This window comes from Rana temporaria, chromosome 3 (assembly GCF_905171775.1).
Source record: "Rana temporaria chromosome 3, aRanTem1.1, whole genome shotgun sequence".
Taxonomy (NCBI): domain Eukaryota; kingdom Metazoa; phylum Chordata; class Amphibia; order Anura; family Ranidae; genus Rana; species Rana temporaria.
Genome location: NC_053491.1, coordinates 210688622 through 210705644, shown reverse-complemented (window position 1 = coordinate 210705644; position 17023 = coordinate 210688622). Strand labels below are relative to the sequence as shown.

The following is a 17023-nucleotide window of genomic DNA, read 5'->3' as shown; positions in this document are numbered from 1 at the left end:
CTGGGGCAGAAACGCGGTGACATGAACCCCTGGGGCAGAACAGACAGAAACACTATGACAGAAACGCTGACGCTAAGACAGAAAATGCATCGACTGGAAACGTAGCGCGACAGAAAACGCAATGACAGGACGCTATGACAAATTGCAGCAATGTAAGAAAAACTGCCAGCTCAACCTGTGGGAGAACAAGCCCCCCCCATGCTTGATCCCTGAAGAAATGGGTGACAGGCTGCCAGCATGACCCCAGGAATGAAGGGAGGACAGCCTCCCCTCCCCCATACTGCCAAAGTAACCCCCCCTACATGACACCGTATGGACGAGTGGGCGGCCCTGCAAGTTCCAGCGTGTGCCCGGAGGAGTAAGTGGGTGGGTGGATGGATGGATGGACGGACGGCCCCTCCCTCAGCGTGAGCTTGTAAACGGACAGGGAGGAGGAGCGGGCGGCCCCCGCAAAACGTTGGTGTGTGCCCGGAGGAGTGGGAGGGAGGGTGGATGGATACCTGAAATGGCGCCAACACAGGACCCGACGTGGGTGGAGGCTTAAGTACTCAGCAGACTCCTCCCACAAACACAGGCTAGCCTTCGGCCAGCCTTTATACGTGTCTGCTTATGCAGAGTGGACACAGATAGCCTGCTGTCCTACCACCTGTCCGTTTAAACCCGACAGCCATCCGATCATCCACTAGACAAGGTACAGATCCCCATCCATCTGTTTTTAGCAGATAGGATCGGATGTCTGCGAGTGTCAAAGAACATATGTCCGTTGACACCCGCCACTCCATAGAGAGCAATGGATGGTCCAGTTGGGTCCAGGTGAAAGGGACCTTAATCTCAAGCGATTTCAGTAGTGTCATTGAGCTTTGCATTTGTTACTGTTTCATACTTGAAGGGATGGTTCACACCACAATTTCTTCGTTCCGGATGCGAAGAGCAACACATCATAGATGGCAACTGTACAGGAGCAGACCTAAACCTTGTAGGTCAGGCATGTCTCTGAAAAATGTGTGAAACACTATGGATGTTACAATAATACTGATTTAAAAAAGTTTGTTTTCAATAAGAAGTATATTGGGGACAAATTGTAAGCCAGAAATAATATCAAAAGGATACCAGGGTCATTTTGAAAAGGATACCATCTGTAACAGGTTGGTCTCTTAATACAACTACAAATGGATCTCGAAAAACACTTATGCCCCGTACACACGATCGGAAATTCCGACAGCAAAAGTCCGATGTGAGCTTTTCAACGGAAATTCCGACCGTGTGTATGCTTCATCGGACTTTTGCTGTCGTAATTTCCGCCAACAAATGATTGAAAGCTGGTTCTCAAATTTTCAGACGGAAAAAATTCCTATCCGAAAATCCGATCTTCTGTAGTAATTCCGATGCGCAAAATTCCGACACATGCTCGGAAAAAATTCAACGCATGCTCGGAAGCATTGAACTTCATTTTCTCGGTTCGTCGTAGTGTTGTACGTCACCGCGTTCTTGACGGACGAAAGTTCAGAGAACTTTGTGTGACTGTGTGCATGCAAGCCAAGCTTGAGCGGAATTCCGTCGGAAAAATCATCGAAGGTTTTTCTGATGGAAAATCCGATCTGTGTACGCAGCATTAGCGGAGAGCAGGAGCAAGGGGAGCAAGGAAAACATGAAATGTCTTCATCACAAACGTCCTCAGTTTGCCTTTTGAGGATTGGGTTTAACCCATGTGTCATAGAATGTGGATCTGAACTGGGTCAGATCATGGCAGTAATAGCTTTAAAATATTTGGGGGATATCATCATTGCTTTACTGCTTTGTGGTTCACAGACCTGGAACAAGTATGGTGAGGATAGGAGTTCTCACTTTACTGGCTGAATACTTGTTACTCTGTCTGAGACTCACTTGGTACTGAAGAAAGGATTAAGATGGCAACCCTGGAACTGGCATTTGTTTAAAAACAAGTCAGTAATTGTAATTCTCCTTGCAGGCTATCTTATTGGTATGGATTTATAAAAACTTCAGGGGCTACCCATTACAACCAGGTCATGGCTTCCATACTTTCATAACTGAGTGTGTTTTATAGTATTATTTTGCTAACTACACAATACAAAGGAATGTTTGTATTTGAATAAATACAATTCATACAAATACTGCACCAATTGTGACATAAAAAGCGTTTCTGTTTTCAGTTGTCAGCCCTTTTCACATGCAATAGGGTTTTATTTTGGACTCAATCATCATTTCAAGGCACTTCTACAGAATAGTATGACCTATTGCTGTAAGCAAAGCTAAAAATAAAGCAGTACCATCTGTTGTCATTTTTCGTGAGTGTCCGGATGTTGTTGTTAATCTGAATCCTGCTGGCAGTGTTTCTGAAGAGCCCGGCATCATGCTGATTCCATGGACCTCGCGTGGTGGAAATTGCCTCCTCCAGGAGGGCCCACGTCTAAAGTTTTTGTCATCACTCTGAAAATGCAAAACATGCCAAATTATGGAGTGGAGCAGCAGTTCTATTCTGCTTATTTCTGTTGCTTTTAGGCATTCATCACACAATAAAAGAATATTTTCAGTTTTTGTTATACAAGCAAGCATAGCTAATTGTCCAATAGGTATCTGTTACAAATGGATTTTCTGAAATGCTAGGGTTTAACAATAAGCTGGTGAATGCTAGGGTTTAACAATAAGCTGGTGAATTTCTGTTGTAGCTACATACAGTATTGCTACATGATCAATGGCTATAGCAACAAAGCAGTAGCTACAATGTATGGATAAGTGAGTGGAACAAGGTATGGATAAATGAGCATTGTAATATGCAATGCTTGCCTAAATAGCAGACTAGCTCTCTGAAGCAACTCAACACATACATAAATGAAGTCGCACGATAATGGGTGAAATCAGTATGCTTCCTATAATATAAAAGGCCAAGATACTGACTTTACTCTAATAATGCTGGAACGCACATTGTTATTAGTCAGTAAAGTCAACCATCACACTGATCTAATTGGAAGGCCCAAAGATTGGCACTAAATGTACACACAGGCCAGAATCTCGTCAGGAAAATACTTTGTTTTTCCTGGCAAGATTCTCTTGCTGGCCGAGTGTACTTTCTTTTGAATGGCAAGAACGCGGTGACGTCATCGCGTACGACGAGCATGCGCTCGTCACATTCAATGCAGTCGCCGCCATCTTGCTGCACCCTACCTATGCCTACCACGCATGCATTAATGTCATTTCGAGCATGCGCGGGTTTCCAGGGCGACAGGTAAGTATACACACTCTCGGGTTTCTCGGCAGGAGAACACTGCCAAGAATCACGACGAGAAAATAGAGAGCGGGTTCTCTATTTTTCTCGTCGAGATTTTAGGCAGTTTTCTTGACGAGAAACCTGAACTTGTGAACAGACACCGAATCTACCAATGCTGTATGCTGGCCTAGGCCAACAAGGCCCAGGCCTAGGGCAGCACTTTGCAGGGGGGCAGCAAGGAAAGAGTCCCCGCCGACTTGCGCTACACTGTTAGTGTAACACAAGCTGCTTCTTATTTTGATTGTCCTATCATCCTGGACCACAAACCTTCCTCACTGCGCTATATGTTTTCTGCTGCACCATTGGCATTGTTATATCTTCTTAGCCCTCTCCATAAAATTATCAGAAATTTGTGCTTAGAGAAGAACTATAGGCAACACTTTTTTTTTAATTTTTGGATAGAGTAAAGGAGGGTTATGACCCCTGACAGTTTATTTTTTACCATCCCTAACCCATTGCAGAGATTTCCCTTCACTTCCTGCCCCATAGCCAAACAGGACGTGAGAGGAAATCTGTACAAATTAAGGGAATCCAATGCCCTCCCAGGCCCTAAGAACTAATGTCCCCACTCGAAAATTTCAGGGCGGGTCTTAAAACGAAAGGGGTGTGACCCTGACAGGAAGGGGTGGGTCATATTTAAATTAGTCATGCCCAGGGCAGCACGAAACCAAAATACACTACTGGAATCTACAGCAGATGACCAGGAGTCTGTGGACTGACTCCACCCCCTCCTGATAAGGTCTATCTTAAGCTTTGATAGGAAATACTCCCTTTGCAGTGATTCGTGATACATTTGTTGAGGAATGACTCCTGCCAAAAGTCAATGTTCTCCTGATACAATATCTTGATGTGTGGGATGGAGAAGAATCTCCTTAAAATGCATTAATCATTGAGTTGATCCTATGGATGTACAACTGAGCGAGGTGTAGTGAACGTTTTATAGTTGTTTTATTTAGTCGGTACTTGCCCTATTTACTTGCTAGCTGGGGAATGCCCAAAGGCAATGTTTGGTACACATTCTTCTTAAAACTTAAAATATATAAAACATAAAAAGAAAAAACTTTTTTTCATAAATTTAGGCAAAAATGTGTTCTGCTACATGTCTTTGGTAAAAAGTCAAAACCCAAGAAGTGTAAATTTATAGCATCTACAAACTATGGTACATATACTGGATTTTACGCAGCTATAGACACTATACTGACTGTGATAGTGTGGCAGGCAATCTGGTGCTAATAGACACTGGCTGGGAGGGTCTCTAGCTGAAAATTATATCGTTAGTGACATTAATACAGTAGAACTTTGGATTGCGAGTAACGTGGTTAACGAGCGTTTCGCAATACGAGCACTGTATTTGAAAAAATCATGACTCGGTTTGCTAGTGTTGTCTCGCAATAGGAGCAGGATTCAAGCCAAAGCAGTGTGCAGTACCGCGCTTGGCCTGAGGTGGGGGGGGGGGGGTGCTGGAGCCAAGCAGAGCCGTTTGGAAATGCTCAGAAAACCTCAGAAATACTCTGTTTCCGAGCCTTTACTTGGTTTTCCGAGTTCATCTGAGCTGTCCTCGGGCCTTTCTGGGTGTTTCCGAGGCTCTCCCGCGCCCCCCACCTCTGGCCACATGCGGTATTGCATGCCATTGAAGTCAAATAATTTTAGTTTACATTGACTTCTATGGGGAAACTCGCTTTGATATGCAAGTACTTTGGATTACAAGCATTCTTCTGGAACGGATTATGCTCGTAATCAGAGGTTCCACTGTACAGTGACCAGTGATAACACAGTACACTGACACTATACTTATTACACTGGCTGTGAAGGGGTTAACATTTAGGGGAAATCAAGGGGTTAACTGCGTGCCTAACAAGTACAATGTATGTAATGCATGCTGCTTTTACTTACTAATCTGACAGTTTTTTCTCCCTGCTTTTCAGGAAGAAGAAACGACCAGATCACTGTTATCTGTACACAGAGTTCTGTGTGTTTGTAAACACAGAACTATTGGTTTGATTGTATACAGCCAATCAGCAGGGAGCCAAGAGAAAGAATACATGCATGTCCCAGAAGCAAGCCAGCAATATATATGTTCGCTGCCAAGCCTGCACCTGCCGCCTGGTCTCGGTATATTTACTGTGAGTGCTCGGCAGGAGGTTAAAGTAGGTTGCACTAAAGGCAAAATGTCTTTATCAATTAAAGATAGAGTGGAGAAGGATTAGAACACCTGTCAGGTTTTTACCAGAGAGAGAAATTAAAGAAAATCCCACATTTTGGGTTGACACCAGAACAGAAAGGAGAAATATTAGTTGGTGGAGGATTAGCGATAGCTGGGGGGGAGTCTCCTCTTCAATAAAAAGCCTTTCTGCTACCCAATTTATTTTTCTTGTTGAGTAAAGTTTTAATTCAAGAAGAAAGAAAAGCCAGATAACTGAAAAACACTGGCTGGTAAACATACCAGTAGTGTGCAAGATAACACTGTATATGTAGAAGGCACAGGAGAATTCAGATTGTGAGAACGTTTATAAAATTCAGGGCATAGTAACTGATTGAATCGTAGAGCTTTTCTTTTTACTGTTGGCACAACTGACACACGTTTGCCTGTAAACCTCCCAAAAGTACTGGTGGTGCCAGGTATGCCAGCAGTAATATAGAAGTACTGCTTTTGTATTATTCTAAACTTTACCTTCCATGAAATCCCCAATTCAACATAAAAAATAAAATATTATGTTTCATATTCCCTCAGTCCTAGAAGAGTACTAGCGCAGGTTTTTGAAGGCTGCCAGTTTGTCATGTCATTACTAATTAATGGAGAACAGTCTTTTTTTCATTATATGTGAACACATGGGCACAAATATTATGTACTGAACAGAAATATCACTAATAAAATATAGAAACTTTCACAAAGTGGTTGTTAACCCACTTCTAAGAAATCATCTCATCTCCTCTGTACCTTAATAAGATGGGTCCCTGTGCTTGTGTTCTGTAAAAAATAGGCCGATCTGTGCCGATACAAGCTCCGCCATGAGCGCACAGCTGATTCCTCTCCTCCTCTCTCAAGCGCACAGCTGCAGTGGGCGGGGCAGAGCGGGGAGGAGGGGGAGAGAAGAGACAGAGAGCCGACAATCAGCTGAGTGCCTGGACCCGGGCTCATACAAGGTACAGATCGGCAGATTTATTACATTAAACAGGCGCAGGGACACATGTTAGTAGGTACAGGGAAGGTTTTATTGCAGATAGAGAGGAGCAAGGTTTGGCCTTGCTGTAAAAAATGTTAATTATATGCACCTGTCAAACAGGTGTGGAAAAATTGGTCCTTGGGTGTTAATTGTACTCATGAAACCTATCCCAAAAAATGACTTCAAGATAAAATCAACACCCACAAAGCTAGGCACCCTAGACAGTCTTGCAGAGATTACAGACCCCAAAAATACTTAATCAGTGACATTGGCATCAGGGACTTGATAGCTTTTAATCCAAGACTGATTCGTTTTGACAAATGTCAGCTGGTCAACAGAGGCTGTGGACAGACATGCTATTTTATCTTTCACAAAACATCCTAAAGCAACTGAATGCAGCCCAGCAGCTCAATTGCATACAGGAAAGTTCCGGTTGGTGGTCTTTTATCATGACCCAGTATATCGTCTACTGGAAAGCTCTCTATGTCTGTTTTCGTCCCTAGATAATCTTACACCATATGGTACAGATGCTGCCGATGGGATGTTGAAGCCCTGGTCACAGAGGACTAAAAAATGTTTTAAATGCGTCACCTCTCCACCACTCCGCCACTCTGCCTTTGAACAACAGGGGCGTCAAAACTGCCTTTTCTATGAGACTGTACCCTACCAGAGTCTGGAAGGGTGTTACAAAGATTTATATTTAAGGTGTCCTTAAAGCGGTGGTTCACCCTGCTGAACAACATTTCAGCATACAATTCGGCATCGTAGCGTGAGCTACAGTATGCCGGTCTTACATTTTTTATCCCCGTACTCACTGTTTAATCGTACCTAGACGATTCCGTCTGCCGCGGGGAATGGGCGTTCCTAGCAAGAGGGAGGGTGATTGACGGCCGACTCTGGCACGTCACGCTCCCCGAAGACAGCCGGAGTAGGTCTCGGCTCTTCACGGCGCCTGCGCACAGGCTATGCGCAGGCGCCGTGAAGAGCCAAGCCTATTTCGGCTATTTCCGGAGAAGCGTGGCGAGCCAGAGCCGGCCGTCAATCACTTTCCGTCTGGATTGGAATGCCCATTCCCCGTGGGCAGTCGGAATCGTCTAGGTAGGATTAAACAGTGAGTACGGGGATAAAAAATGTAAGACCGGCATACTGTAGCTCGCGCTACGATGCCGAATTTTATGCTAGAATAAAATTTTTTTTTTTTTTTTTTAATAGGGTGAACCCCCGCTTTAAGATATTTCTCTGCGAGGCAGGATGAGTTCGGAGACTTTCCCCTTGTACCGGAAGTTCAAGGCGTGTTGCCAACCAATTATGATCCTTCTCCTTGATGCCATGAATTATTGGGCCCTTTCGCTGACTTTGAAGAATATGGGAGGCCATGCAGAGGCATGAGAAATAGAGGCCTCAGGCTCACTGAGGATTACAGTATCTGAAACTGCCTCATCCCACCCACGTACTACTCCCAAGGTTTCTGGGGACTGAAAACCATCTCTTAAGGTTTGATGTATGTATTCCTCTTCTTTAATGCCTCTTGTGTGTTCTGTGAAAAAAGGGGTGTTGCCTGCGCGTATGTAAAGTAGGTATGAGGAAGGAAAAATAAGTGAATAGCAGACTGCTGCCCCCCCTAAAACATGTTATCCGAGGAAAACATAAAGAAAATACATACACAAAATGGGGGTGGTGGCGCTGTCTGTTATAGTCCCCGTGTGACCAGGGTGTGAATCTGTGATCAATCTTACGCTAAATAGCGAGGATCAGCAAAATGAACTGAATGAATGACCAATCAGATCATTTAGTGGTGTAGTAGTAATCTCTGTCCACTAGATAGCGGTATTATAAATACCTAAATGAATGTGATACCAAAAGTAATAAAATATATATATGTGCAAAAACACTCAAAAATGTAACCAGTAGGCTATGGGCCAGATTCTCATACATTCGCGCTGCTCCTGGGCAGCGGAATATATGAGATCTACGTTACACCGCCGCAGGTCTACAGGTTTACATCCTGATTCTCAGAACACTTACCTGTAAACTTGCGGCGGTGTAGCGTTAGATTGCTCGGCGCAAGCCCGCCCAATTCAAATGGGGCGGGCACCATTTAAATTAGGCGCGCTCCCGCGCCGAGCGTACTGCGCATGCTCCGTCGGGTAAATTACCCGACGTGCATTGCGCTAAATGACGTCGCCCCGACGTCATTTGCCTAGATGTATACGTAAATGGCGTCCAGCGCCATTCACGGACATCTTACGCAAACGACGTAATTTTTATTGAATTCGACGCGGGAACGACGGCCATCTTTAACATTGGTTGCGCCTGCTAATTAGCAGGGGCAACCTTACGCGTCGGGTACGCTACGCAAACGACGTTAATTCGCTGCGTCGACCTCGCGTATGTTCGGGAATCGCCGTACTTACCTCATTTGCATAGACGACGGGGAAAAGCGACGATGCGACACCTAGCGGCGGGAAAAAAAAATACATTTAAGATCTGACAGCGTAACAGCCTTACGCATGTCAGATCTAATGGGTACCTATGCGCAACTGATTCTGAGAATCAGTCGCATAGATACCCGGGGCCAGATGAGGTGTTACGATGGCGCTAATGGTGTTGCGCCGTCGTAACGCCTTTGAGAATCTGGCCCTAAGTGTATACATATACCATACAGTGAGGTAAAGATATATTAAATATAGTGAATAAAGTTTCTAACATCCACATTAGATGCAAGCGTGTGTTAAATTGATAACCAATCAAAAGTACATATTCAAATAAAAATAAAAATAAAAATAAAAATAAAAATAAAAATAGGAAAAAATAAAAATAGGAAAAAATAAAAATAAAAATAGGAAAAAATAGTCCTTCCAACTTGCAACAGAGTTGAACACCCCTGCAGGGGTAATAAGCGTGGGTAAGACTTTCCAGGCGCTCCTCAGCTCAGATCTCCAGGCACTCGATTATCCCAACGTTTTCTTTAAATTCCACAGTGGGGCAAACAGTAGAGTAGGCTGCTCTCCTTACACACCTCCGGAAATAAGAAGGACAGGGACTCCCATAGTGTAATATGTACGAAAATAGCACTAGGGCTAGTATTTATTGGCTATGCCAGCAAAAAATGTATATATGGAAATACATTTAACAAAAGATATCCGAGACTCGGATATAGTAGGACAAATAAAAACAAAAATAAAAATAAAATGTTATTTAAAAAGGGGAATCCAGGCTGGTTGGATATGCCAGCCGAATAAAGATAAAAACAAAGTCAAAATCAAAAAACTGCTAGTCCAGCAGTATCCCACAAGGCACTTTATCCAGTACTCGTGACAGAGCCTGTTGGGCGGCGTGCGCTCCAGGTGCGTTCCAGCTCGTCTCCCGGAAGTGCCTGGGGGTGTGCGTGTATCCGCTTGACGATCGTTTCGTCCAATCACGCTTCAGAAGACGTGATTGGACGAAACGATCGTCAAGCGGATACACGCACACCCCCAGGCACTTCCGGGAGACGAGCTGGAACGCACCTGGAGCGCACGCCGCCCAACAGGCTCTGTCACGAGTACTGGATAAAGTGCCTTGTGGGATACTGCTGGACTAGCAGTTTTTTGATTTTGACTTTGTTTTTATCTTTATTCGGCTGGCATATCCAACCAGCCTGGATCCCCCTTTTTAAATAACATTTTATTTTTATTTTTGTTTTTATTTGTCCTACTATATCCGAGTCTCGGATATCTTTTGTTAAATGTATTTCCATATATACATTTTTTGCTGGCATAGCCAATAAATACTAGCCCTAGTGCTATTTTCGTACATATTACACTATGGGAGTCCCTGTCCTTCTTATTTCCGGAGGTGTGTAAGGAGAGCAGCCTACTCTACTGTTTGCCCCACTGTGGAATTTAAAGAAAACGTTGGGATAATCGAGTGCCTGGAGATCTGAGCTGAGGAGCGCCTGGAAAGTCTTACCCACGCTTATTACCCCTGCAGGGGTGTTCAACTCTGTTGCAAGTTGGAAGGACTATTTTTTCCTATTTTTATTTTTATTTTTATTTGAATATGTACTTTTGATTGGTTATCAATTTAACACACGCTTGCATCTAATGTGGATGTTAGAAACTTTATTCACTATATTTAATATATCTTTACCTCACTGTATGGTATATGTATACACTTAGCCTACTGGTTACATTTTTGAGTGTTTTTGCACATATATATATTTTATTACTTTTGGTATCACATTCATTTAGGTATTTATAATACCGCTATCTAGTGGACAGAGATTACTACTACACCACTAAATGATCTGATTGGTCATTCATTCAGTTCATTTTGCTGATCCTCGCTATTTAGCGTAAGATTGATCACAGATTCACACCCTGGTCACACGGGGACTATAACAGACAGCGCCACCACCCCCATTTTGTGTATGTATTGTCTTGTGTGTTCTGTGGCATTGCAAGAATGGTGTCTGCATAAAGCATGCATTAACAGCAAAGGAATTCATCCTCTTCCTCCCCCTGCTCTTCCTCAAGTGCCCTGTCCATAATGCCACGCAGAGTATGCTCCAGCAGGAACACAAGAGGGATTGTGTCACTGATGCACGCACTGTCACGGCTCACCATTCTTGTCGCCTCCTCAAATGGTGACAGTGCATGTTTTCTTTATCAGCAGCCAATGGCGTCAGCCTGTCCTTGTGCCATACTCACACAGGTACTCATTGATGGCCCTCTGCTGTGTGTGGAGCCGCTGCAGCATTCACAACGTTGAATTGAGTTGAGTTCCACCTGGTGGGCATGTCACAAATCAGGTGGTTTATGGGCAGGTGAAATTCCCACTGAATTTTAGCCAACTGAACATTGGCTGTGTATGACCACCTGAATTGGCTACAGACTCTTCTGGTCTGCCTTAAAAGATCTTGCAACCCAGGGTACCTGTTTAGCAAAAGCTGCACTACCAAATTGAGGAAATGTGCCAAGGCATGGTATGTGTGTCCTATTTCCCTGTCAAAGGGAGGACAGAATGTTAGTGCTATTATCGAACACAACCACCATTTCTGGCATCAAGCTGATGTGGCTTGAACCACCTCTGGGCCTGCCCCTGTAGAGACTAAAGAATTTCTGCTCTGGTGTGTCCCCCTAAGACAGTAAGACAAAAATCCTCCTGCGCTCTGGTGTTTCGCCAAAACTGGGTACTGCAGTGTAGTCACGGCAAAGTCTAAAGTCTTGCAGCCCTCCACAGAGCAAAGGGTGTTCATTTAGCTAAAGACAAAAAGAAAAGAAGTGAGGGCGCACCGACCTAGTGCATTACCACTTAAAATTTGTATTAAAAGCAATAGTCCTACTCACAAGGAAAACTTGAGTAAGCGCTTTTCAGACAGCTGGACTGGACCTTGCGGCACCTGCCAGTGGAACCTCAGACATCTGGACGGCTGACGCGTTTCTGGGAAACGCGTCAGCCGTCCAGATGTCTGAGGTTCCACTGGCAGGTGCCGCAAGGTCCAGTCCAGCTGTCTGAAAAGCGCTTACTCAAGTTTTCCTTGTGAGTAGGACTATTGCTTTTATCTGTTTTTAATAAAAAAAGGTGCACCCTCCCTTCTTTTCTTTGTGTACCCTAGACAGACCAGCTTATGCACTGCTTGGCATCTTTTAGCCTTGCTGAATAGCCCCTTGAATGCTTAGGGGTTACTGGGGGGCTTCATAGGACAATTCAGTAGAGGAGGGCATGGAGGAGGAGGAGGATGGGGTGGAGCTGACAGACCTTGCATCATCACCACCAGCTGTATTGAGACGTGGTGACAAAACAAGCTTCAGCACCGAGCCCTGTCCTGCATCCTTCATAGTTGCAAGCAGAGTTATATATCGTCCCTGACCATGCTTGCTGGACCAGGGGTCAGCAGTAATGTGGACCTTGCTTCTGACTGCCTTGCCCAACAATGCCAAAATATTGCCTTTTCATGTGATAGTACAGAGCTAGAATGGCCTTACGTGCAAAGAAATAGCACAGCACATTCTGCAAATTCACAGAAAGGGGCAGAATCCACCTGATGGAAAGGCAAGAATTGTAAAGCGAGCAATCTAGACAAGCTGGAATTTAGACGCTGGGCATGTGGGTGGCAGGGAGTGTATTTTTTTTTGTTCAATGCAGCAGCTGGGGCAGAGAAGTTTGCCTGCTATATTCTGCAGCTGGGGATGTGCTGCTGGCAGATATGTTGCAAGGACCTGTGAAACCTTTTGCTATACCATCACCCCTGTCAGTGGAGGTTGATAAGAGGTCATGAGATATAGCGAGGTAGACATGAAAGGTGAGGAGGAGAAGAATTATGTCCCTTGTGTGCGGATTTCAGGTGCTCTTGCCAATGGGGTGACTTGTGGGAAGTTAAATGCCTTTTCAAGCTTGTGGTACCTAAGTGGCTGGTGTTTTTCCATGCTTGGTATGCTTGCGGCAGAATCTGCAAATTGCAACAGCGCGATCGGCTGCAAATGTGCTAAAAAAAGGCCCACACAGGTTGAGCTGTGGGAAGTGAGCTGGGAGATAACCGCTCCACAATCTGATGGAATAGAGTGGCTGCTCTTGAGGACATCCTGCCTCGTTGGGGTTGTGCCTCCCCCTCAGTTTCCTCCTCTGCTCTATCTGGTACCCAAGTCGCATCAGTGACCTCATCATCATCATTCCCTCCATCCTCATCACTGGAGCCAACTTGGCAATACGCTGTGACTGCAAGAACAGGACTGCCATTTTGTTGTTTATCAGTGTTCTCCCCTCTCTGTAGGCTTCTGTTACTCCCTTCCTCTACTTCAGAACCAACATCAGAATCAAATAATGTCTGTGCATCCTCAAGAAGCAAGTGGCTGACCCTATGTTCAAATAATTCAGCTGACTCCTCCATGCATGATGCTCGGGCTATGGCAGGAGTAGCTTTGGACAAATGAGGCAGAATAAGCCACTCTGACAGCTGCGGTGTCAGCTTGGGTGATGGAGGATGAGGATGGTTTAGTAAGCCAGTCCACCACCTCCTCTGCATGTTGTGGCTGGATAGCATAGGCAAAATCACTAAATGGAGACAAACGTGCCCTGCCTGAGGATGGACCACCTTTTGCCTGTGGATACAGATGCTGCTGGCCCCCTCATAGTGGCATGGGAATGTCTACCTCTTCTTGTTGGCCTCCCAGACATGATGTCTGGCCCATCAGTGCACGTGATGAATTCACATGCACCCAGCCCGTGGGCAATTTAACCCCTGCACGCTGACCTACGCAAATATGCAACCTCGACTACGGGTTGTACTGGGGTGATGCCTGCAGCTGCAGGCATCACACTGGTACCGTTATTTAGAGCCAGCGGTTGGCTTTGTTGGTATAACAACCAATGTGGCTAAGAAGCCGCTCGGCTGTTATCCCAAGCAGTCTGAAAGGACAAACCCCCTCCCACCTCTTTCCGCAGATCACCGGGGATCTCCCGTCCCACCGAGAGGCCCGATCGCCCAGCCTGCAGGTCCGCTGGCTGGCCGGAGACCCAAACAAAGCCAGAATCAGCTTTGATCAGATCTAGTAACCCGTAAGTGATGACATCACTTCCGGTTTACAGAGGAGTTAAAGGTGCCAAATTTAAAAAAATTACACTATTCAAAACAGCCAAACTTTGCGATTTAAGTGCAAAGGAGGGATTCTGGGTCCTATAGACAGCAGATCTCTCCATAAAGAGTACATATCACTGCCTATTACTATCACAAGGGATGTTTACATTCCTTCTGACAGCAATAAAAGTGATCAGAATTTGTTTTTCAAAGGGACAATGTAAAAAAAAAAACTATAACAAAAAATTTAAATTGAAGGCGCCACATCTCTCCATGCTCACACGGTTGAGGGGGCTGTGTAATATGCGGGGGGACTGTGTTATATATAGGGGAGGGTGAGTAGGGGAGGCTGTGTGATGTACAGGGGGGCTGTGTAATGTAAAGGGGTTCATAGGTGTGTGGGCTGTGTAATGTACAGGGGTCCAGAGGTGCAGGGGGCTGAGTAGTATAAAGGGGGCGAGAGGCATTCACATACATTGAATTCGGCCCTTAAGTGGAAAAAGGTTGCTGACCCCTGCACTTCACTATAATCACACTATACTGGCCTACACTAGGTGTGTGGGCTGTGTAATGTACAGGGGTCCAGAGGTGCAGGGGGCTGTGTAGTATAAAGGGGGCGAGAGGCATTCACATACATTGAATTCGGCCCTTAAGTGGAAAAAGGTTGCTGACCCCTGCACTTCACTATAATCACACTGTACTGGCAGTATATTCTCACTATACTGACACACTACACTATACTGACACACTATACTTAAACTATACCAACACTAACCAACCAAAATCTACTTCAAATACCCAAGTCCCGCTACAAGTCTAAAGGAGAAGATTCGAAGTCCAAGGATCCCGGTTGTGGAACGCGCTATCAACTAACATCCGAATAGAAGAAAATCATTGGGCCTTCAGGAAAAAACTCAAGACCCACTTCTTCTGAAGCATAAGGATGGAAGTGGATACCAAGCGCCTTGAGGCAATTCAGTTCGCATTTGTAGCGCTTTACAAGTTATTCACTCACTCACTCACACTAACACTCTAACAATAAATTAACACACTAACTCGCTAGTAGAAAACTGAGCCCTGCTCTATCTATCTCAACTCAAACAACACACTGCAAAAGCTTCCTGTGGGGAGGGAACTTTTGTAGAGTGGGGTGGGACTATGAGCACTCTGAGCCATGATTGTCAAATCAGGGCTATTGCAGTGCTTTGTGCCCTGATTGGGTAAAGCCTTGCACCTGCCCAGTGGTCAGGTGCATTGCTTCATCCAATTAGGGCCCTAGAATGCACTGTGCAGCTCGCAGTGCTACAAATTTGGGTGTTCGTAGAACGGGCAAACAGGTGACGTTCGGATCAAACTGCAGACAATATCAGCCTGTCCTTGATTTGTGCAAGTTTCCGGTCTATGGTCGACCATGTGCATGAGTCCTTAAAAGCTACTGCTAGAATGCACTATCAGAGGCAACATGAGGTCTGCTTTATATACAGTGCAGAGTTACTTTTTAAGTGACCTTCACCAAAAAACAATGATTTTAAACCATATCTTAACCCAAGAACAAAAACATAATACATTGCAGATTACCAGTCTTTAGATATGGTGCATTTGTTTTGCCTTTTCAGGCTTTTTTCCCTTTATTTTTATCTGGAGATCCTACCTGTAACACACTTCCTGTCCTAGAATGTCAACCCTCACTGTATATATAGAGATATAGAGAAGCAGAGTTGTCACCTTTGGACTGCAGAACACCTCACCTTCTCCTCTTCTTTATGTAGCGCCTGTGTACTTTATGGGACCGGTGCTAGTTAAATTTAGAGGGAGATCAGAGTGTAGTTAAACTCTGATCCAAATTGTTGAGTGCAAAACAGGGTCTCTGTCTCAGCTTGGCTGTGCTGTAGGCTATTCTGTTACACTGGGGTGTTCTTCCAACCCCAGTGCTGCAGGTGGCAGAAGTGGAGTCAAGGTTTGGGTACTTCTCCCCAGCAGCCAATCAGGAGGGTTTGACCTTGCTCTGCATGCTGGGGAGGGGTATTTATGGGGCAGACGCTATTGGTTCTGGGTCTACTTCTTCGAGGGTGGCGCCCACCTTTGGGGTGGCCACGTCACGGCGCCCCCCGGCATTGTGGCCTGCCTGGCCGGGGCGTGCGTGCCATGCGGTGTTACTGGTTCCGGGGCCATGGTGGCCCGGAGCATCTAAACAACGACAGGGGCCCAGTGAACGACTGGGTTCCCACCTTTGAGGATTCCAAGCTGGTTTGGCTGTTCGGTGTAGAGTCTGTCTGAGGAGCGCCATTGAGAGGCTGGCGATCCAAAAGGGCTTGGACAAAGCGCCCAGAGGCGATTCAGTTCGCATGTGCCGCGCTATATAAGTTTTTCATTCATTCATTCATTCATTCAAACCACCAGGGATCGAGGTGTGGACACTGAGGGATTGGTCACCTGTCAGTCGGTACCTGAGCGACAAGTTGAAGGAGATCCAGGCGTAATTCCTCTAAGGAGGATTACCTCCGTAAATATAATCCAGAAGAGGCCCGTGGCAGAGGTGTCTTTCTGAGGCTCACTAAGGAGGGTCTGTGGCAGAGACTTTTCCTCAAATTCAAGTTCACCAAGAAGGGTCTATGGCAGAGACTTTATCCTACAATTGTTCGAGTGATACTCCGGCTGCCAGGTGAGTGAGAGAGGCCTGTCTGGGTACACTAAACCCACTCAGGCAGGAGTTGCGCAGAGAAGTGTTATGCTTAGGAACAGGACTGTTTCCCAATCATCACGCCTGAATCTGCTGTTCTCTCTTCTTCTTCTTCAACTTTACTTTCCTCACCACAAGTTTATTGTTTTCACCCGGCTGGGTAATAAAGAGCACATCAAAGCACACCTGTTGCGGACATTCCTTTACTTCTACCAAATGCAATATGCATCATTCACCCCTAGGAATTCGGGGGAGCCATGAGGTAAATGTTCCCCCGGGAATGTTGGCAAGGGTATCTGTTTGTCTGCTCAGGGTTTGCCATTCCCATGTTCGCG

The 17023-nt window shown here is 45.3% G+C and overlaps 1 protein-coding gene across 11 annotated transcripts in view; it reads right to left on the bottom strand.

The window, feature by feature from the left end:
• PPFIA2 (PTPRF interacting protein alpha 2) overlaps positions 1–17023 on the bottom strand; it is a 480721-nt gene that overhangs the window by 13556 nt on the left and 450142 nt on the right. For all 11 annotated transcript variants that reach the window (XM_040344191.1, XM_040344192.1, XM_040344193.1 and 8 more), the window contains one exon: positions 2289–2448. In XM_040344191.1, coding sequence (XP_040200125.1) covers positions 2289–2448 — 160 coding nt within the window. The remainder of the gene's footprint in view (positions 1–2288; positions 2449–17023) is intronic.